At 44.5% G+C, this 23,395-nt stretch overlaps 1 protein-coding gene across 1 annotated transcript in view; it reads left to right on the top strand.

Annotated features, from left to right (window-relative positions):
* Positions 1-23,395, top strand: part of DYSF (dysferlin) — a 412,280-nt gene that overhangs the window by 377,915 nt on the left and 10,970 nt on the right. Inside the window, exons 50-55 of the mRNA XM_082264486.1 lie at positions 960-1,048; positions 4,306-4,401; positions 7,447-7,588; positions 16,199-16,298; positions 20,698-20,876; positions 22,644-22,753. Coding sequence (XP_082120612.1) covers positions 960-1,048; positions 4,306-4,401; positions 7,447-7,588; positions 16,199-16,298; positions 20,698-20,876; positions 22,644-22,753 — 716 coding nt within the window. The remainder of the gene's footprint in view (positions 1-959; positions 1,049-4,305; positions 4,402-7,446; positions 7,589-16,198; positions 16,299-20,697; positions 20,877-22,643; positions 22,754-23,395) is intronic.

The following is a 23,395-nucleotide window of genomic DNA, read 5'->3' as shown; positions in this document are numbered from 1 at the left end:
TATGTTTCAAATATCGCTTTATGCATTGACATACCTCTGTCCAGACATATTAGTCAACTGCTGATTTGGTACAATCCACAGGCAGCGTAACTCTTTAATAAGAGTTGAATCCGGTGTTTTTTTTTTTTTCTATCAGATTTTATTTTAATTATATATATTATCAAAAAATACAGACAAAACATAGGAAACACGTCACACAGGACGTCACAAATACAACAACAAAAAAGGGAGCATTAAACATACAAACATATTAGCGGAGAACTATAATTACTAAATAAGATTAACTATAAGTGCCGGTTCACACTTCCGCGTTTGCGGAGATCGCATGTAATTCGGAGCGCACTGCTCCTAACTACATGCGATCTGATGTGCGGATGCGAGTTCAGCCATACACTTTGTATGGCTGAATTCGCACTGTATCCGCACCAAACACGCACATGAGGCTTTTTTTGAGCCGCAGTAGAATCGGATCGCACAGTGGTTTACACCGATTCTGTGCGTACTTGCAGATCGCACTGCGATATGCGATCGCAACTGGGGGTGTCGTTAACTTTTAATTGACACCCCCTGCGTATCGCATATGGCAGTGTAAAACTTTAAAAAAAAAGTGTCTAAAGTGATAAGTTTCCACAGACTGTTGCTACGGGTAACACAGGGGAATCCAGAAAGTGCAATTCTCAGCAGTCCTCTAGGGGCAGTGCTACAGTAGCATCAGCTATATACAGTATACAGCTCTTTGTCACGGCAGTGGTATGGAGACTTCCTGTCAACAACTTGAGCTGAGAGCGGCTCCTCCATTCACAGGCAGCCTTGTATTTTTATGAATGAATACAAGTCTTCTGATTGGCTGGGGTGGAGAGGTGGGCAGATGATGTCACAATCTCCACCTCAGCCAAACAGAGGAAAATTTGTATCCCTTCGGCCACGTTGTCCTCACAGTCTGTACTTTTTCATTCTAGGGAAAGCTGCAGATGTGGGTAGATGTGTTCCCCAAGTTTCTGGGACCTCCTGGGCCACCGTTTAACATCACTCCAAGAAAAGCAAAAAGGTGAGATTTATGCTATAATCTTCTAAAGTACAGTAAAACCTTGGATTGCGAGCATAATTCGTTCCGGAACCATGCTTGTAATCCAAAGCACTCTTATATCAAAGCGAATTTCCCCATAAGAAATAATGGAAACTCAGATGATTCGTTCCACAACCATTTATTCACAAATCCTTCAATTTATAGTCCATATAAAAAGATTATGGACACAGCGATAGGTTGTGTAACCATACAATGTCCATCCACAAATAGCCGCTTCCACAAGGGGATTGGAAGCAAAATCCAGCAGGAGCTACAGGGTAGCAATATGGTTCCATTTAATGAAGGTTCAACATTTAGCAACTCACATGGTTGATGAATAAAACAGGCACATCTAAGTATGCAGGCATCCGGGGTAAAGCTGTTCACATAGACCATCTTCTGCACCGCCGGCTGCCAGTCTGTAATCCTGACCGGGAAGACCACCCTGCAGTAAAGCGATCTGAAAGCGAGGGGCAGCATGGAAAGGATGACGTAGATGATGGTGCGGAGGATAGTCCTATGTGGACAGCTTTACCCCTGATGCCTGCATCCTTAGATGTGCCTGTTCCAATCATCAGCTGTGACTTGAGGCTACTTGTATATCAAGACATCGCTTGTATATCAAGTCAAAATTTATTTGAAAATTTTGCTTGTCTTGCAAAGCGCTCTTAAACCAAGTTACTCTCAAACCAAGGTTTTACTGTACACCTGTGTGATATGCTGGAGCAGGAAGACACAATTTTTTCTCATGTCACCCTAGTGATCTCAAATCTGATTGGTGATTAAAGTAGCGATAATGCGGTCAGTGAAATTTCCTTTTGACATCAATCACAAATTATCTCATGCCTGAGATCTGGAATCTGATTGGTCACGCTGAGCTCTTGCAAACTGCATACTATAATTACATTTAGTCGGTGATATTCTTGAAACCTGGAAATGTATGCTTTCCCTTTGGCCATGCTACTTTACAGAAAATGGTTTTAGCCCTAAAGATTGGGAAAGGGCTAGAAGAACCCTTTATTAGGTTTTGATATCTCTTTGTGTCCTTATTGGGGAGATTAACTCTGCCCCCCCCCCCCCAACATTCTTTAAAATGGAACTCCAGCCATCCCTCTTGTACTGAAATGGTTTAATCTGATTTTACTGCACACTGTGAGCTTCTAAAAAAATAGTGGTGGATTTGTCCTGTACTTACCAATATTCCTCTGAGTACCATCCCTCAATTTAAAAGAGATGTATGGGGGTGGGGGGGGGGGGGTTCAGATTCATACTTACCTAGGTAGATGCAGAATCGGTCTGATGCTGCATCTGTCCCCGGCGCCTCTACACTGAGAACCGAGCGATCGAACACCGCCGATGTGTGGACCTTGCGCTCCTCCACTTTTCGTTTGAGGACGCCCCACAGATGCTCAGTAGGGTTTAGGTCTGGAGACATGCTTGGTCAGTCCATCACCTTTACCCTCAGCTTCTTTAGAAAGTCAGTGGTCGTCCTGGAGGTGTGTTTGGGGCTGTTATCATGTTGGAATACTGCTCTGCGGCCCAGTCCCCGAAGGGAGGGAATCATGCTCTGCTTCAGTATGTCACAGTACATGTTGCCATTCATGGTTCCCTCAATGAACTGTAGCTCCCCAGTGCCGGCAGCACTCATGCAGCCCCAGACCATGACACTCCCACCACCATGCTTGACTGTAGACAAGACACACTTGTCTTTATACTCCTCACCTGGTTGCCGCCACACACGCTTGACACCATCTGAACCAAATAAGTTTATCTTGGTCTCATCAGACCACAGGACATGGTTCCAGTAATCCATGTCCTTAGTCTGCTTGTCTTCAGCAAACTGTTTGTGGGCTTTCTTGTGCATCATCTTTAGAAGAGGCTTCCTTCTGGGACGGCAGCCATGCAGACCAATTTGATGCAGTGTGCGGCGTATAGTCTGAGCACTGACAGGCTGACCCCCCACCCCTTCAACCTCTGCAGCAATGCTGGCAGCACTCATACCTATATTTCCCAAAGACAACCTCTGGATATGACGCTGAGCTCATGCACTCAACTTCTTTGGTCGACCATGGCGAGGCCTGTTCTGAGTGGAACCTGCCCTGTTAAACCGCTGTATGGTCTTGGCCACCGTGCTGCAGCTCAGTTTCAGGATCTTGGCAATCTTCCTTTAGCCTAGGCCATCTTTATGTAGAGCAACAATTCTTTTTTTTCAGATCCTCAGAGTTCTTTGCCATGAGGTGCCATGTTGAACTTCCAGTGACCCGTATGAGAGAGTGAGAGCGATAACACCAAATTTAACACACCTGTTCCCCATTCACACCTGAGACCTTGTAACACTAACGAGTCACATGACACCGGGGAGGGAAAATGGCTAATTGGGCCCAATTCGGACACTCTCACTTAGGGGTGTACTCACTTTTGGTGCCAGTGGTTTAGACATTAATGGCTGTGTATTGAGGGGACAGTAAATTTACACTGTTCTACAAGCTGTACGCTCACTACTTTACATTGTAGCAAAGTGTCATTTCTTCAGTGTTGTCACATGAAAAGATAGAATAAAATATTTACAAAAATGTGAGGGGTGTACTCACTTTTGTGAGATACTGTATATATAAAGTATGTATGTGACCCCTTTGTGGCACAATGAAAGCCCGATATTTACCCCTGTGCTATTTGGGTGGGAGCTGCTCCATTTGAATTTAGATAGAAACTGCTTAATTTCCCGGCTGGAGGATGTCCACCATCTTCTAGCCCTTTCCTCATTTAGCCCTTTCCGCCGCAGCCTGCCTCTGGCCCGCCCCTTTCTTTTATTGTATTGTATCACTTCCACTCTCATTCAGGGAGGCTCAGCATCACATTTGGTTGGTCTGCATCCATATACAGCCTGCTTAGTCCTCCAGACTTACCGGTGTGCTTTGTGTATTTCTTCCAGATCTGTGCAGTAATCCAGTGTGAGATTTTCCCTCCTTCCTGTAATAAAGACCGCTCACTGCTGCTCTCTCTCCTTGTTTAGGATGACAGGTCTTGTCTATGCCCCGCCCCCCTGTAGTTTTCTGCAGGCAGCCTTTAGTGGGTGGAGCCTGCTGGGTCCCTCCCCCAGCTCTGTTGTCTGCTCTGGCTATGTACAGATTAGGACTAGGCCAACCCAGAGATGTAATCGGTGACTTCGGTGGAGCAGCAACAATCAGATGTCCATGCAATCTTAACATTTGTTTGTTTTACTCTTTTCTCTCCTCCAGGTTTTTGTTGCGTTGCATAGTTTGGAACACGCGGGATGTCATCCTAGATGATGTTAGCATCACAGGGGAGAAAATGAGCGATATTTATGTGAAGAGGTGAGAGGCATCCCTACTTTATATACAGATTACTGATCCAGCACTGCTTCCTCCTCCACTATCTGACAAGACACACACTGTCACTTTATATACAGATTACTGATCCAGTACTGCTTCCTCCTCCACTATCTGACAAGACACACACTGTCACCTTATATACAGATTACTGATCCAGCACTGCTTCCTCCTCCACTATCTGACAAGACACACACTGTCACTTTATATACAGATTACTGATCCAGCACTGCTTCCTCCTCCTCTATCTGACAAGACACACACTGTCACCTTATATACAGATTACTGATCCAGCACTGCTTCCTTCTCCATTATCTGACAAGACACACACTGTCACCTTATATACAGATTACTGATCCAGCACTGCTTCCTCCTCCACTATATGACAAGACACACACTGTCACCTTATATACAGATTACTGATCCAGCACTGCTTCCTCCTCCACTATCTGACAAGACACACACTGTCACCTTATATACAGATTACTGATCCAGCACTGCTTCCTCCTCCGCTATCTGACAAGACACACACTGTCACCTTATATACAGATTACTGATCCAGCACTGCTTCCTCCTCCACTATCTGACAAGACACACACTGTCACCTTATATACAGATTACTGATCCAGCACTGCTTCCTCCTCCACTATCTGACAAGACACACACTGTCTCCTTATATACAGATTACTGATCCAGCACTGCTTCCTCCTCCACTATCTGACAAGACACACACTGTCACCTTATATACGGATTACTGATCCAGCACTGCTTCCTCCTCCACTATCTGACAAGACACGCTGTCACCTTATATACAGATTACTGATCCAGCACTGCTTCCTCCTCCACTATCTGACAATACACACACTGTCACCTTATATACAGATTATTGATCCAGCACTGCTTCCTTCTCCACTATCTGACACGGCACACACTGTCACCTTATATACAGATTACTGATTCAGCACTGCTTCCTCCTCCGCTATCTGACAAGACACACACTGTCACCTTATATACAGATTACTGATCCAGCACTGCTTCCTCCTCCACTATCTGACAAGACACACACTGTCACCTTATATACAGATTACTGATCCAGTGCTGCTTCCTCCTCCTCTACCTGACAAGACACACACTGTCACCTTATATACAGATTATTGATCCAGCACTGCTTCCTCCTCCACTATCTGACAAGACACACGCTGTCACCTTATATACAGATTACTGATCCAGCACTGCTTCCTCCTCCACTATCTGACAAGACACACGCTGTCACCTTATATACAGATTACTGATCCAGCACTGCTTCCTCCTCCACTATCTGACAAGACACACACTGTCACCTTATATACAGATTACTGATCCAGCACTGCTTTCTCCTCCACTATCTGACAATACACACACTGTCACCTTATATACAGATTACTGATCCAGCACTGCTTCCTCCTCCACTATCTGACAATACACACACTGTCACCTTATATACAGATTACTGATCCAGCACTGCTTCCTTCTCCACTATCTGACACGGCACACACTGTCACCTTATATACAGATTACTGATTCAGCACTGCTTCCTCCTCCGCTATCTGACAAGGCACACACTGTTACCTTATATACAGATTACTGATCCAGCACTGCTTCCTCCTCCACTATCTGACACGGCACACACTGTCACCTTATATACAGATTACTGATCCAGCACTGCTTCCTCCTCCACTATCTGACAATACACACACTGTCACCTTATATACAGATTACTGATTCAGCACTGCTTCCTCCTCCACTATCTGACAAGACACACACTGTCACCTTATATACAGATTACTGATTCAGCACTGCTTCCTCCTCCGCTATCTGACAAGACACACACTGTCACCTTATATACAGATTACTGATCCAGCACTGCTTCCTCCTCCACTATCTGACAAGACACACACTGTCACCTTATATACAGATTACTGATCCAGTGCTGCTTCCTCCTCCTCTACCTGACAAGACACACACTGTCACCTTATATACAGATTATTGATCCAGCACCGCTTCCTCCTCCACTATCTGACAAGACACACACTGTCACCTTATATACAGATTACTGATCCAGCACTGCTTCCTCCTCTATCTGACAGGACACACACTGTCACCTTATATACAGATTACTGATCCATCACTGCTTCCTCCTCCACTATCTGACAAGACACACACTGTCACCTTATATACAGATTACTGATCCAGCACTGCTTCCTCCTCCACTATCTGACAAGACACACACTGTCACCTTATATACAGATTACTGATCCAGCACTGCTTCCTCCTCTATCTGACAGGACACACACTGTCACCTTATATACAGATTACTGATCCAGCACTGCTTCCTCCTCCACTATCTGACAAGACACACAATGTCTCCTTATATACAGATTACTGATCCAGCACTGCTTCCTCCTCCACTATCTGACAAGACACACACTGTCACCTTATATACAGATTATTGATCCAGCACCGCTTCCTCCTCCACTATCTGACAAGACACACACTGTCACCTTATATACAGATTACTGATCCAGCACTGCTTCCTCCTCCATCATCTGACAAGACACACACTGTCACCTTATATACAGATTACTGATCCAGCAATGCTTCCTCCTCCAATATCTGACAAGACACACACTGTCACCTTATATACAGATTACTGATCCAGCACTGCTTCCTCCTCCACTATCTGACAATACACACACTGTCACCTTATATACAGATTACTGATCCAGCACTGCTTCCTCCTCCACTATCTGACAAGACACACACTGTCACCTTATATACAGATTACTGATCCAGCACTGCTTCCTCCTCCACTATCTGACAAGACACACACTGTCACCTTATATACAGGTTTATACTGGTTTCTATGAAGCCAGGCAGTGCCTATTACACATATACCCCCATGTGGGTGCTACCAATTTTGAAGCTGGCAGGCTTACATAAAAAAAGACTTCCTCCCTAGCTAACCATCTTGCCTCTCCTTTTTTCCCTCAGCTGGATGATCGGACACGAGGAACATAGGCAAAAAACAGATGTTCACTACAGGTCTATGGGTGGTGAAGGCAACTTCAACTGGAGGTTTATCTTCCCATTTGACTATCTCCCAGCTGAGCAGGCCTGCTTAGTCTCCACAAAGGTAAGAGCAGCCCAAAAATGCAATTTTTAAAAAAGACGCGCTGTCTAAGAGTACTAACCGGCTGTGTGTCAGCGGCCAACCCTAGCATCCGCTTCTGGTCGAGGTGTCACATTTTTCACAGAAAATATTTGCCCAATGTTAAAAAGTTGTGCGGCAGATGAAATAGTCATTGATTTTTATCCATAGGAACATGTACCTCTATGGTTCAAGTCATGATAAAAGATGGCAGCAGCTGTCTAACGGTTCTCATTTTTTCTGAATGGAAAAGCAGATCTGTTGTGACGTAGAATTTCCACTCTCGCTTTGGATGATTTGTGCTGGAATGTTCAAGCACAAAAACAAATTTATTCTGTATATACCAATGATAAAATACTGGCGTGGAAGTACCATACTATACAGACAGTGGTAAGAAGCAGTGTTCATTTCCTTGCCGAAATTAACACTATTTTAGCCAACTAAAAAAACGATAAAAACAAAAACAATTCACATGACTAAAATATGACTAAGACTAAAACAATTTAGAAGACTAAAATACGACTAAAACTAAAATGGCATTTTAGTCAAAAGACCATGACTAAAACGAAATCAAAATTTTAACATCAAAATTAACCCCTTGGAAACTGAGCCTTTTTCTGACATAAGTTGCTTACAAGTTAAAAACAGTATTTTTTGCTAGAAAATTATATAGAACCCTTTGAACATTTTATATATATATATATTTATTTTATTTTTTTGCAGAGACCATAGAGAATAAAATGGCGATTGTTGCAATATTTTATATCACACGGTATTTGCACAGCAGTCTTGCAAATGCAGTTTTTTGGGAAGAAGTACACTTTCACGAATTAAAAAAAAAAAAAAAAAAAAAAAAAACAGCGAAGTTAGCCCAATTTTTTTGTATAATGTGAAAGATGATGTTATGCCGAGTAAATAGATACCCAACATGTCATGCTTTAATATTGTGCACAGTCGTGGAATGGCGACAAACTGTGGTACTTAAAAATCTCCATAGACAACGCTTAAAAATATTAACGTTTACCAGTTTAGAGTAACAGAGGAGGTCTAGGGCTGGAATTATTGGTCTCGCTCTAACGATCATGGTAATACTTCACATGTGTGGCTTGGACACCATTTAAATATGTGGGCGAAACTTGCATATGCGTTTGTTCTGCGCGTGAGCACAAAGGGGTGGGCGCTTTTAAATTTATTTATTTTTTAAATTCTTAATTATTTTATTTTTACACTGTCCCTTTAAAAAAAATGTTTTTATCACTTTTGTTGCTGTCACAGGGAATGTAAACAGACTCCAAACCCCTCCTCTGCGCTTAAAAGCATTCAAAAACGCCAAGTTTGGCTTTTTTGAATACTGTAATTTTTTTTTTAAATCTGCAGCCTTTAAATCGAAGTTCCGGCCTCGGGGGTCAATTTGAGCTAAAATCCCCCCGGGACAGTCAGGGCTAGTACATTCCATAATGGATAGCCTCTGAACTGTCCCGGGTCGCACTTACCTGTAAATACTTACCTTGAAAATTTCTTCTCCAGCGCTGCCATCTCAGGTGTGGGCAGCTGAAGCCGCAGCGTCCCTCTTCGTGTCCTCTTCCGTAACGTCGGAGTCCCACAATGCACTGCACCGGCCCCGCTTGTCACTTCCGGTGCAGGCACGGCATCTCTGCACAGCTTCTGGGCATGCCCAAAAGCTGTTTAGCAGTGAATGCCACGCCTGCACCGGAAGTGACGAGCGGGGCCGGTGCAGGCGCATTGATTTTTGGGAGCGATAACGTTCAGCTCCCAGGAATCATCGCAAACCGGAAGTGACGGCGCGGGCCGCGGCCTCAGAGGGAGGAAGTGGAAGGAAGGTTAGTATATTTTATTCTATAATAAAGGTAAGTGATTTTATCGATTTTGTGGCCGGAACTCTGCTTTAAGGCTCCAGTAACCTGAAGTGATGTCATGACATCGCTTTCGGGTTTCCACATCGGAGACCTGATCAGAGTGAATCTGGCTTTGTTTCTTCTTTGGCCAGCCGGCACTCAGATCTCCCGGTAGGATGGGAGACTCGCGGAAGGCGACGGGAGGGGGGCGACCTCTCCCACTCCTTGTAATAAGAATCGAGCGGCTGCTTAGCCGCATCGGTGGTTGTTACATGAAAGCCAGCTGTCGGCTCTAAACAATGGTACTAGGGTGATGCATCTAGTTTTAGGCATCGCTCCGGTACAACCCCTTGAAGCTGAGTCCGCATATTTGCGTTCCGTCAGCTGGAAGGGGTTAAAGTGATATTAAAGGCTTTCTTTTTTTTTTTTAATAATAAACATGATATACTTACCTGCTCTGTGAAATGGTTGTGCACAGAGATGCCCCGATTCTCCTCTTCTTAGGTCCCTCCATGGCATCCTTGACCCTTCCCTCCTGCCGAGTGCTCCCAGAGCAAGCAGCTTGCAATGGGGGCACCCAAGCAGACTCTTTTCCGAGCCGCAGCTCCGCATGTCCCTTCACACACAGAGCCACGGCACAGCCCCGCCCCCTCTCTCTATTCATTGGCTCACTAGCTGTGATTGACAGCAGCGGAAGCCAAGGGCAGTGGGTAAGGTAGAGTTCCCAGAGAGCCGAGGCTCTTGTGCAGACAGCTGGATTAGGATGGGGCTAAGGTAAGTATTGTGGGGGGAAGGGGGGGAGGGGCTGCTGCACAGAGGAGGTTTTATACCTTTGTGCATAGAATGCATGAAGGTAAAAAACCATGAGCCTTTAGAATCACTTTAACACTAATTATGTATCACAACAGGTAAATCTGTGTCTGTAGTACATGTTCAAATTAAATTATTTTAATCTTAATACCATAAATAATAATATGTTATTTGATTTTTACTCAGGTAGTATATAATGAGTTTGTAAACTCTAGAGAAATGCTTAAATAATGCATTACAATTTAACTAAACCCATTAGATTTTAGTCGACAAAAATACGACTAAATCTAAAACAATTCAGATGCCTAAAATACGACTATAACTAAAATGGCATTTTAGTCAAAAGACTATGACTAAAACTAAATCGAAATTTGATGTCAAAATTAACACTGGGACAGAAGCCGCACACTGGTCCTTATATAATGTAGAGGTGTTAGGTGACACATAAAATAAAATCTGAAAGGCTGCATACAGAACAGTGTATTACCAGTTACTGTATAATGTAGGCACTAAGCGTATGAACAATGCAATGGGTTTGATTTACTAAAACTGAAGAGCCCAAAATCTAGTACAGCTGTGCATAGAAACCAATCCGCTTCTATCTTCAGCTTGTTCAGTTAGTCTTTGACAATAAAACCTGGAAGGTGACTGGTTTCTATGCAGACCTGCACCAGATTTTGCACTCACTAGTTTTAGTAAATCAACCTCATAATGACCAAAAATATGTGGAGATCCCTCAAAATGTTTGACTTCAGGTGCACAATGCCAGCTCCATAAAGACATGGTTTCATGAGTTTGGTTAGGAGGAACTTGAGTGTGCCACATAGAGCCCAGACCTCTACCTTACTCAATGCAGCCTCACCTGTGCCCATCAATGCAGCCTCACCTGTGCCCATTAAGCAGCCTCACCGGTGTCCATCAATGCAACCTCACCTGTGCCCATCAATGCAGCCTGATCAATGCCCATCAATGCAGCCTCAATTGTGCCCATCAATGCAGCTTCACCTGTGCCCATGAATGCCCCCTCTCCAGTGCCCATGAATGCCGCCTCGCCAGTGTCCATCAATCCAACCTCACCTGTGCCCATCAATGCAGCCTGATCAGTGCCTATCAATGCAGCCTCACCTGTGCCTCTCAATGCAGCCTCATCTGTGCCCCTCAATGCAGCCTCACCTGTGCCCATCAACGCAGCCTCACCTGTGCCCATCAATGCAACCTCACCTGTGCCCATCGATGCAGCCTCAACTGTGCCTGTCAATGCTGCCTGACCAGTGCAGAGGAAGAGAGAGGAGAGGAAGAGGAAATCGGGCCGCTTAATCACAGAGCGGGGATCGCCCCACTGTAACAGCTTTCATTTGAATTGCCGGGCGCTCACCGTCAAACAAAGTCCCACCTCTTGGATCAGATCCTATGATAGACGTCACACATCCCGGCATTGGACCGCTGTTCTCTCTATCAAAGGAGCCGGTCCAGGAGGCGGTGCTGTGTGTGACGGCGAGCGCCCGGCAATTCAAATGAAAGCTGTTACAGCGGGGCGATCCCTGCCTTATGATGATCCGGCAGGCTTTCCTCTTCCTCTCCTCTCTCTTCCCCTGGGTGATCGATGAGAGAATGGCACCCGAGGCAGCCCCACACTCGCCCTCAATCATTTTCCACTCACAAAATGCGAGCAGGCGAGTAGAAACGTTGACGGCTGGTACATTATATAACTAATATAAAAAAAAAACCATAAAGTCCCAATGTATGTATAAACATTAGGTAACAAACCAAAACAGGGTGAAAAGATTTTATAAAGAATAAGGTAAAGTGTACATATACACATGTGCCTGAGACTATCACTCTCTCCCACCCTTTACATCCCTCCCCCTCCCCTCTCTTTCCTTCTCTCTCTCTCACCCCCCCCCCCCCATCCTCCTCTCGCTCTCCCCTTCTCCTACCCCCTCCCCCCCCATCTCCCCTCCTCTACCTCCTCTTTTTTTTCTCTCTCTCTTTCTTTTTTTTCTCTTCTCTCCATTTCTTTCCCTTTTATTTCTTTCTTGCTTTCTCTTTTTTTTTTTTGGACGCTGGGCAGCTGATTTGAAAAACTGGCTCCTAACTTTTTTAGCTGGCTCCTAGATTCAAAGAAAGTTTGTCAAGCCCTGATATACACAATCTTGCTTGAAGAGGTGCATATTCTTCTGTTCTGCACTTTTGATGGGACTTTTTTTTTTGGACACTATACTTTATTCTTTATATAATCTTTTCCCCCGTTTTGGTTTGTTACCCAAGGTTTATACATTGGGACTGTATATGGGTTTTTTATATTTATATAATGCACTTTGTGAGTATTTAGTAAGCGCAACACATTATTTTTTAGTTATTTTACTAGAAGTGATATCTTCTTTTTGTGTCTGCTGCTGTATCCTTTATTATTTTTCTACCAAAAATTGTGTGGTTTCCTTAACTTTATAGTATACAATATGCTAGCAGAGAACTACAAAAGAGTACAATATTAGGAAATTAAGCTGCTGGAACAGATACAATATAGTGTTTTATGAGAGAGGGATCCAAAAACATATATGCTGGATAATCTGCAAAATAGTTTAATGGTTTCTACACCCACAATCTGTAGTCTGTAGATTACCAAAAACTTGAACTCATTACGTAGACCAGCCTTTTCAACCAGGGTGCCCAGGCACACTGGGGTGCCTTGAGGATTCATCAGGGGCGCCTTGGCAAAATGCCTAAAAATTGCCCCAAAATTGTATAAGCCAGCAGATGGATGAAGCCTGCCTGTTAGTTACACCAAGCCACAGGTTCTCATTGTGTACCATTATGACCTTCTAGCCGCCGGCGTCCTAACAACCAATGACCCTTCCCTCTGTCAGCGCTGAGGTCACATTAGCTGAGTGATGGAGAAACACAGAGGGAGAAGAGAAACACTGGGATACTAGTCAGTATCAGTGTGAAACAGTGTATTGGATTTGGAAGAATAAATCACCACTAACATTGGGTGTCTATTGGCACTTTTCCACTGCAAGTACCGGCTAGTACCGGCTCGGCTCTACTCTGCCCTGCTTGGCCCGGTTTGCTTTTCCACTGCTGGTACCGCATGGTATAGTGTCGGAACGGTTCGGTACGGTATAGGTTTGCTTTTCCACTAAAGTAGTACTAAAGTTAAGTGGGAGGGATAACAACGGGGTGGGTGTGATTCTCTGACCAATCAGTGGCTAGTAGTGACTGCATGCAAAGGATTGTGGGATATGGTACCAGTTTGGTACCTGTTGGAACCACAATCGAGTAGGTACTGTTTTTTCAGAGCCGTACCGTGCCGTACCGTTCGGTTCCATGCAGTGGAAAAGCAAACCTATACCGTACCGTACCGAACCGTTCCGACCCTATACCATGCGGTACCGCAGTGGAAAAGCACAAAAGCGTGCCGAACCGGTACGGTTCCATGCAGTGGAAAAGCGCCATATGTGTGGATGTTGATGTAAAATGTAAAACTATTAAAATAGCTTTTTACATTTGAGAATGGGGTGCCCCAGGACTGTCCATAATTTTAGAGGATGCCTTGACAGAAAAAGAGGTTGAAAAACACTGACGTAGACTACATATACTTGTAAAGAGAATAGATAACCCCCATATATAAAAAAAAAAAAAAAAGGAGAAAAAGAGAAACAAAGAGACTACAGAAAAAATAATATATAACTGAAGATGACGGAGATGGCCTAGTATGGACCTGCAGGAAGTTTCAGATAAAGGAAGCAAAATTAAATGAATATCTTTAAATAGTTCCACACCATCCAGGAAAGTTTGTGTGCTTCTTCAGTGCCGTTTTTCCAAGAGACCATCTGTTCCATGTGACATAAAGAATCAATTTCACACACCCACTTAGAAATAGGAGGGGTATGAGGCTTATGGCAGTGTCTTGCAATGACGATTCTTCCTGAGGTCAGAAATTCCATGGTAATTCCTCACAGCAATTTTTAAGCCTCCAAATTTCTGAAAGCCATCTTACAAAACACTTATGCATCACCAATTACTTTACAGTGCAGGCACTAGGTAGAGCAGGGGTCTTCAAACTCTATAAACAAAAGGGCCAGTTTACTGTCCTTGGGAATTTAGAAGGAACCAGACTGTGGCTAGTTGGGGTAAATATTCTCCTGGCATTAGTGGGAGTAAACAGTGCCCCATCTTTGATATCTTAGGGAGGAATAGTGCCCCATTTTTGGTGTGAGTGGCTGGAATTATGCCCCATTGTTGGTGTCAGTGGGGGGAATAGTTTCTTGTATCAGGGGGAGGACTGGTGGGAGGACTAGTGCCCCAAGGCCTGGATAAATGTAAGCAAATGGCCACATCTGGCCCCTGGGCCGCAGTTTGGAGACCTCTCGAGGGTAAACCACAGTATACCAAAAATTAGGCAGGTATCCCTCCAAAGTATAAGGCAGGGTACACCAGGCCAGCTCCATTGAAACATCCCCAACCATGGAGATTATTGGAAGAATGAGCTTCACAATGATTCGACAATTCCAGGTTTTTTCATTAAAACACAATGTAAAAGTGTAAAACCAACATGTTTCAGAGGTTTACAACCCTTCATCAGTGGCTTGTATGCTGAAAATAAATTATATCTGTATTGGACTTCAATTTACTTGAGGACTTTAGATACGGTATGTGGGAGACTCCAGTGTAACAGCCTATGGCACTGTCATTCTTCCAAAATTCCCTAGACATTTCTTGAAACTCCATTGAATATCGCTGTTTAATGAGAGTTGCCTCCAAAAAATGCAAAGTTTGGACTACCTATCCTTATCCACTCAAGGGGTCTAGCTCTAAAACTCCTTTTGATTCATAACCTTGTGGAAAGCCGTCCCAGAAGGGTGGATGATGTCGTAGCTGAATAGTATGTGTGTGGGAAGGGAGGAAAATGCACATATTTCCCAGCACACCACAGATCATCAAGTGTCTTCCAAAAGTTGTATTGAAGAATAATTACATCAAAAGGACATAGGCAACGTTTCAGAACTGCCCAGGACCTCTTCATCAGGCTTGTGACATCACATGCCTGATGAAGGGGTCCTGCTCAGTTATGAAACGTTGCACCATGTCCTTTCTGATTTGATCATTCCTCAATAAAAGGTTTGGACAGCACTTGACGATCTGTGGTGTAGTGCCAAATATGTGCAGTAATCTGTGATGTCTCCAGTCTCCAAATGGCTGTTGCTGCAGCATCCGCTATCTCTGAGCCCATTCCGGGAACATGTGCGATGGGAATATTAACATTACCTTGGAGGGGGGCGGACAACTACATGTTAAAATTTATGGTTTAAGAATGGGATGTTCAATAATAACTGTTCTGGGCAACTGTCTGCAAATATTTGGCCACATAGCACAGTAAAATTATGGAGTATTCAACAGGTTCCACTGCAATTTTTAAGTCTCCATTGCTGGGATTGTAAGGTCAGCATATAATGGCGCTTTTCCACTGCATGGAACTGAACGGTTCGGCTCGCTTTTGTGCTTTTCCACTACTGGTACCGCATGGTACGGTGTAGGAACGGTTCGGTACGGTACGGTACGGCGGCGCTTTTCCACTACATGGAACCGAACGGTACGGCTCTCAAAAACAGTACCACCTCGATTGTGGTTCCAAGAGGTACCATACCCGGTGCCATATCCCACAATCCTTTGCATGCTGTCACTACTAGCCACTGATTGGTCAGAGAGTCGTTGTTATCCCACCCACATCCCACCCACTTAACTTTAGTACTACTTTAGTGGAAAAGCAAACCATACCGTACCGTACCGAACCGTTCCAACACCGTACCATGTGGTACCAGCAGTGGAAAAGCAAACCGGGCCAAGCAGGGCCGAGTAGAGCCAAGCCGGCACTTGCAGTGGAAAAGTGCCATAATATTCACATTTCTTTCTCCTTCTGTCTCCACAGGAACACTTCTGGAGCTTGGATAAGATTGAAAATAAAATCCCCCCAAACCTCATGTTACAGATATGGGACAATGACAAGTTCTCCTTTGATGACTACCTAGGTGAGTATAATGATGTGCCTTTATTTAAACTGATCTCAGCCAAGATACATTTATTAAAATGGTTGTAAACATTTACATATACCCAGGGAAGGGACTACCCTCAGCTTATACACAGATATTAAACAAATCCTCCTACATAAGTTGTAACTGTTTATCTGCAGTCTTCTCTTCTCTACATCTGCTCAAAGTGCTAAATTTATAAGCTGGTCTGAGCCTATTGGAGGGAAGAAAAATACCCCTCCTCACACACAGGAACAGAGCTCAGACTGTAAATCTGATGAAGGCCCCTCTCCGTCACCATTTTTCTCTTGGTGTCAGGAAAAATTGTCAGAAGTGACTCATGCCGATAGTAGAGGAACAAAGCAACAGACAGAAATGACAGTACTTTTAGTTGAGTAGTTGATACAAATGCACACTTGAGGGATATGCTTTGTTCATATTTCATGTGTGAGGTTTACAACCATTTTAAAAGAGAAGTATGAGAATTTTTTTTTGAATCATACTTAGGTGGATGCAGCATCTGTCCCCCGCTGGCTCTAAGGCAGAGGACCAAGTGATCAAACACTGCTGACCACTCGGTTGTTAGAGCTCCCTGAGCAGAGAACTGATGACTGCCAGTCCAAGCTGTCTGCTCTGCACCCCGCCCCCGCTTCCTCCCTTTTCACTGGAGCGCTGGGCTGTTGTGGGGGCGGGAGCGGCCATCTCAGACTCTCAGCGGCTCGCTGAAAGGCTGAGCTGGGTGCCGGTCCAGGCATGTGGGCAGATCCTGACCATATGGTTACGATCTTTCCTCAGCCTAGAATGTCTCTGTGAAATCATCCGACAGCGGGCTTCAGCGGAGCCGATTGGGTCACAGGAGTGCAGAACGAGCTTTGGCTGTAATTCTCCTTTAAACTCTCCAAAGTGAGAGGAAATGACTTATTGGACGGGTGTCACCGAAACAGGTGTCCCCATTGGAAAATTTTCCTATGACTTCTTGTTCTGGTATAAAATGTAACATTTTGGATCTCTCACCATTTCTTGTCCTGATGACATTTGTCACCAGAACAAATGGGGTGATTCTTAACAGCAGAAACAGAAAAATGGCACTAAAATCCTGGAAATGGTTCTAAACCGTCCCCACACTATCCAAAACTTAAAAAAAAAAGTTACCTTTAACACTATTACAAATAGAAAGTAATTAAAAAAGCTAACTTTTTAAATAACGCCTTCCTGTTTTCATTACATACTTTATTAAAGACCCAGTGATGTCATCAATAGATCCCTATGCAATGCAGATAGATCATGGCTGGTAGGAGGAGCCGGCAGGGTGCTGTACATAGTTTCCTGATAACATCATAGCACCTTGTCTTTGTACTCTTCTGAGGAGTCCTCAGCCCTGATACAAGCAGTGGGCTGGCTCTTGGGAGGAGTTATGCAAATATAAAAATTCCTAGATGTGTGGGAGGAGCAGGGGCTTATTCTAAAGCAGAATGTCTGCTCCCTTAGAAGCACAGGCCTATTAAAGATATATTATTTAATCCCTACACTGCTAGATTATTACAAATGATATCTTTCATTCTGCTGGCGGTTTTTGAATGCCGTATGTTGTGGCTGGATTTGTAATAGTTCTTGTTTATGAGTATTATGATTATTTATTTAGTATTAAAGCAGACCTTCACCCTATAAAACAATTTATTTTCACCTGCCTCCTCGCCCTCCCTCTCCCACAATTAGATTTATCTTTCGTTCATTGGCGGACACAGCTCTCCAGGATTCTGAAGCATTAGGTTATATTGCCCCCTGCAGGAGTAGGACACTAGGCAGAAAAAAGATCTTGACTACCCCTATTGGCAGTCCCAGGAGATATACTCCTCCTCTCTGCTATAGGTCTTCAGTTTTTTTCTGCCTAGTCGGGAGTAAGGACCTAGTTCCCTGCCAGGATCTCTGGTTCTGGCAATTTTTTCCTTTTAAATGTTTTTTTTTCTCCTGTTTTTTTTTTCCTGCGAGATCTACAATCAACTGCCAGACTGGGATGACCACTGGATATAGATTATCCAATCTGTCTCCCAGTCCAGCCAGCAGGCGCACGCAGACCACAGCTCCTCGCTAGGTCTGCCGCTACAGAGCCCCACTGGACGGGAGCTTGCCAGCGAGTTAAACGCCTCACAAGGTTGCATATGAGCGGGTCTCAGCCTGAGAAGCAGTGTTCCTCCTGGCCGACAGCCCCACTATTTCGATGGGGAGGAGGTTCTGTCTGGAGCGGTGCCTGCCTGGTTCCTGGTGTGGTGAGTAGAGGTTCCCCCTCTCTCCCCCTGGAGGGATTAGGGGTGGACGCAGGCCCCTCCCTGGGATGGTCGGACTTGTGGGTTTCCCTCCTTCCCATCAGACCCCTTGAATATTGGTGGTTCCTGTGGGTAATCTAGCCCTCCCCCCTGGGGTAGCGTGGTGGTTTTGGGATGTGTCTGGGGCTGGTGTATTGTAATATACTGGTGGTGGGGGCGTGTGGGGGGGTTAACCACTGGTGACTGGACTATCGGCTGGGGGGGGGCACTGCCTGCTATGGAGGCCGTGTGCCCAGTTCCCCCCTTCCCTTGTGCGTTCAGCCTGGGATCCAGGGGTCCCTCCTGGGTCCCTGGAAGCCTAGTTAAGCAGCGCATGGCGGCCATTTTGTTGTAGCCTCATGTTTTCAATGGCCGGCAGCCATGTTTGTGTAGTCCATTGGCCATTTTTCGTTGGTCCAGCATACTAAAAAGAAACGGCCATTGAAGAGGAGCCTCTACCACCGGTGCAGTCACCTTTAGCACCATGGGATCTGAACTTGGTGCTTCCAGTTCTCCAGAAGCCTCCCTTTGAGAATATTCAAGAGATTCCCCTGTCCCAGAAGGTGGCCTTTTTGCTGGCTATCACCTCTGCTCGCAGGGTGTCGGAACTGGCGGCATTATCTTGTTGTACCCCCTACTTGGTGGTCCACAAAGATCAGGTGGTTCTACAACCCATGTCTGTCGTTACTTCCTAAAGGTAGTCACTGATTTCTATTTGAATGAAGACATTGTGTTGCCTTCCCAGTGTCCCAGGTTCAAACATCCTAAGGAATTTGCGTTGCATTCCCTGAATGTGGTTCGGGCAATTAGGGGGTATCTGGCAGCTACAGAGTCTTTTCGGAGGTCAAACTCACAGTTGTGATCACGGACTGTCCAAGAAAAGGGCTGTATGCTTATTCTGCGACCATTTCCACATGGATCAGACAGACAGTGACTCAGGCCTTTTTCTATCAGGGGTCAGGTTCCTCCTTTCTCTGTTATGACGCACTCTACTGGGGTGCTTAGTGCTTCTTGGGCTTTCCATCGTCGTCAGTGGCGCAGGTTTGCAAGGCGGCCACCTGGTCGTCGATGCACACTTTTACTAAATTCTATAAGGTGGATGTGTTGGCATCTGTGGATGCTTCCTTTGGCCGCAAGGATATGCAGGCTGCTGATTGGAGGGTCTGTCCCCTCTTTGGGGCTGTATTGTTCAGGTTGGGCTCCAGTTGTTTTTTTGTTGAGCTCCTGTTTATCTGGCTCTCTATTGTGTTTACCCTTGGGATTTTTTTATCCCACCCCTCATGTTCAGAATCCTGGAGAACCGTGTCCGTCAATGAACAAAAGAGAAAATGGGATTTTTGACTTACCGTAAAATTCAGTTCTCTGTTCATTGACATACACAGCACCCACTCATCTGTGGAGTTGTATAACTTCTGACATTGCTTGCTACAAAACTGAAGACCTATAGCAGAGAGGGGGAGTATACCACCTAAGACTGCCCATAGGTGTAGCCAAGTTCTTTTCTCTGCCTAGTTTCCTACTCCTGTAGGGGGCAATATAACCCAATGTAACCCAATGGTTCAGAATCCTGGAGAGCTGTGTCCATCAATGAACACAGAGAAATGGATTTTACGGTAAGTCAAAGACCCCATTTTCACTTTTGTTCGTTGATAGGGTGTGCAAATTTTTGGGTGTGCAAATTTGCTGCAAGGGCTTCAGGTCCCGGCAGAGCCCTGTGGCATATCAGTGCCCATGCAATGGCTTTTAATGCACAAAGATGCAGCAGGTATGGAAGTGCCAGATCTCAGTGTGCCTGCACATGCGCACAAAACCCCTGCACTTGCGCAGATGTGTCATAGGGCTCTGCCAGGACACAAAGGCCAGGCAGAGCCCTTGAGCACATCTGCGCATGTGCCAGATAGTTAAAGATTGTGATGCCGCAGGGAAGGCGGGCCAACATTACCAGGGACTGAAGTTCTTCTTTAACAGCTGACAGTATGTCAAAGATCACACAACATAAAAAAGTGTACTTCAATCTAAGAAAGACAATTTGGGAGGAAATTACAATATCAGAGCCTCGTTGGTTGATTATAAACATATAGTTTTTTGTTTTTTAGGTTCCCTGCATCTAGATCTAAACCGCATGCCGAGACCAGCCAAGACAGCAGAAAAGTGCAACCTGGAACTGCTGGACGAGTCAAATGCTGCAGATCGCTGGGTGTCGCTGTTCGAGCAGAAGACAGTGAAGGGTTGGTGGCCTTGTGTGGGCCAGGAGAATGACACAAAGATTCTTGCAGTAAGGATCACTCCCAAAATTGTCCCCTTTTCTAACCCCTTGTATATTTATTGATATGTGTTTTCTTATACTTACATTTTTTAGCTTTCTTTAGGCTGGTATCATGATTCTTTAGGGCCCTCTTACTGTTTACTGCTTCCTTGGATGCGCAGGCAGGAATAGTGAAGCATGTGACTCGCCCTATGTAACCAATGCTGGTGCATGTTGATTGGCCTAGCACTGTCACATGGAGCCAGAGAGACCGTCAGCCCTCTTTGAGCTGCAACTAGAATTCTAACTTGAAGTGATTGTAAAGTCTTGTTTTTTTTTCCTATAAAAATAACAAACATGTTATACTTACCTGCTGTGTTGCAGTGGATTTGCACAGAGCAGCCTGGATCTTCCTCTTCTCGGGTCCCTCTTCTGTGATTAGCCTCATCTATTGACTCCTCTATATATACCCAATAAAGGACTGGCTATAAGTACCACTAGACTGAGTTGGCAGTTGAATCTGGTGAGGAAGCTGCTGTGTGCTGATAATCATCTGAAGTATAGGCACCTTTGGACCCCTCTCTTATCCCCCGTGATCTTTCCCTGGATATACATTTGGACCCCTCTTTTTATCCACTGTAAACCCCCCCAGTTATACATTTGGGCACCTCTTTGTATCCCCTGTGATCTGTCCCTGGATATACTGTACATTTGGACTCCTCTTTTTATCCTGTGATCCCTCCCTGAATATACATTTGGACCCCTCCTGTTATCCTGGTATCTGTCCTTGTATACACATTAATACCCCTCTTTTTATCCTCTGTAATCTCCCCTTAGACATATACTGACCCCTCTTTTATATCCCTGTGATCTCTCCCTGGATACACATTTGAACCCCTCTGGATACACATTTGAACCCCTCTTTTTAACTCCAGCGATACGTCCATGGATTCATACCCCCCCCCCCTTTTCATCTACTGTGAACTCTCCCTGGATACACATTGGACCCCAATTTTTATCCCCTGTAATTTTTCCCTGGACATACATTTGGACCCCTCTTTTTATCCCTTGTGATATTTCCCTAGTTACACATTTGGACCCCTCTTTATATCCCTGTGATCTCTCCCTTGATACACATTTGAACCCCTCTTTTTAACTCCAGCGATACGTCGGTGGATTCCTGTGATCTCTCCCTGGATACACATTGGACCCCAATTTTTATACCCTGTATTTTTTCCCTGGACATGCATTTGGACCCCTCTTTTTATCCCTTGTGTTCTTTCCCTAGTTACACATTTGGACCACTCTTTTTATCCCCTGTGATCTTCCCCTGGATACACATTTGGACCCCTCATGGTTGGTTTTTGGATGCACAGCTTTATTCTCCCATATTTCCTGATGAAGCTAGCTGGGATCTTAAAAACGTGTCAAATATTTTTTCCATCTTATTGCATTTATCAACTGCTGTTAATTGAATAGAACATATTATCCAGCACTATAAGGATATTGTTGCTGACCAGTGGAGTATTAAGGATAGATATATGGAGTGTATTATACAGCACCTGCCTGTGTGAATTTCACCTTGTATTAGTTTATACCTCTAAGTATTTTATGTGGTTAAAGCAAATAATAATAAAACATTATTTTACTTATTTCGTACATGTTTGATTCAATGTATTAACACCCGTAAAGGCGCTTGCATAATACTATATTATTATTATTGGAGATGTGGTATCAGTCCAGTATTGCTTTATTACACATGATATGATATCTAATTGTCCTTTCTGTATCTTACAGGGGAAGTTGGAGTTAACATTAGAGATTGTCAATGAGCAAGAACATGATGAACGGCCAGCCGGTATGGGACGTGAAGAACCAAATATGAATCCTAAATTGGAAGACCCGAAGTAAGTTTTCCCTAACCCTAACTACTAGGAGCCAGCATTTTGTTTTATTTAAAATTAACACATTCAAAGGATTAGAATGTGACTTTTCTTATGTGGAATAGATATATTTGACACAAAAATACTTTTTATTATATATATTTCACTGGTCACAGTTCTAAAAAATTTAATAATGCGCTATTTAATACTTGTTACATTTGCATTTTGGAATGTTTTTCTTTATTTGTTATTGAATTCTGACAGTGGCGGCTGGTGCTCAAAATTTGTGGGGGGGGGGGGGGGGGTTGCAAACAGAAAAATGTAATAGGCATTGAAATTGCGTGACTTTGAGGTCACAAAAGTGTGAAAGGGGCCTTCAATAATCAAGGTATAGTGTGCCCCCTTCAAAGCAGAGTAACCACAACGTGTCCCCATTCAATGCAGAGAGACCAGCGTGCCCCCTTTCAATGCACAGTGACCAGCGTGCCCCCTTCAAAACAGTGACCAGCGTGCCCCCTTCAATGCAATGACCAGCGTGCCCCCTTCAATGCAGTGACCAGCGTTCCCCCTTAGCTGCAGTGACCAGTGTGCCCCCTTCAATGCAGTGACCAGCGTGCCCCCTTTCAATGCATTGGAAGAGGATCCGTGTGACAATAGCGAATTTTC

The sequence above is a fragment of the Pelophylax lessonae genome (genome assembly GCF_965119305.1).
Source record: "Pelophylax lessonae genome assembly, chromosome: 1".
NCBI classification, from domain to species: Eukaryota; Metazoa; Chordata; class Amphibia; order Anura; family Ranidae; genus Pelophylax; species Pelophylax lessonae.
This window is presented reverse-complemented; position numbering and strand designations above follow the sequence as displayed.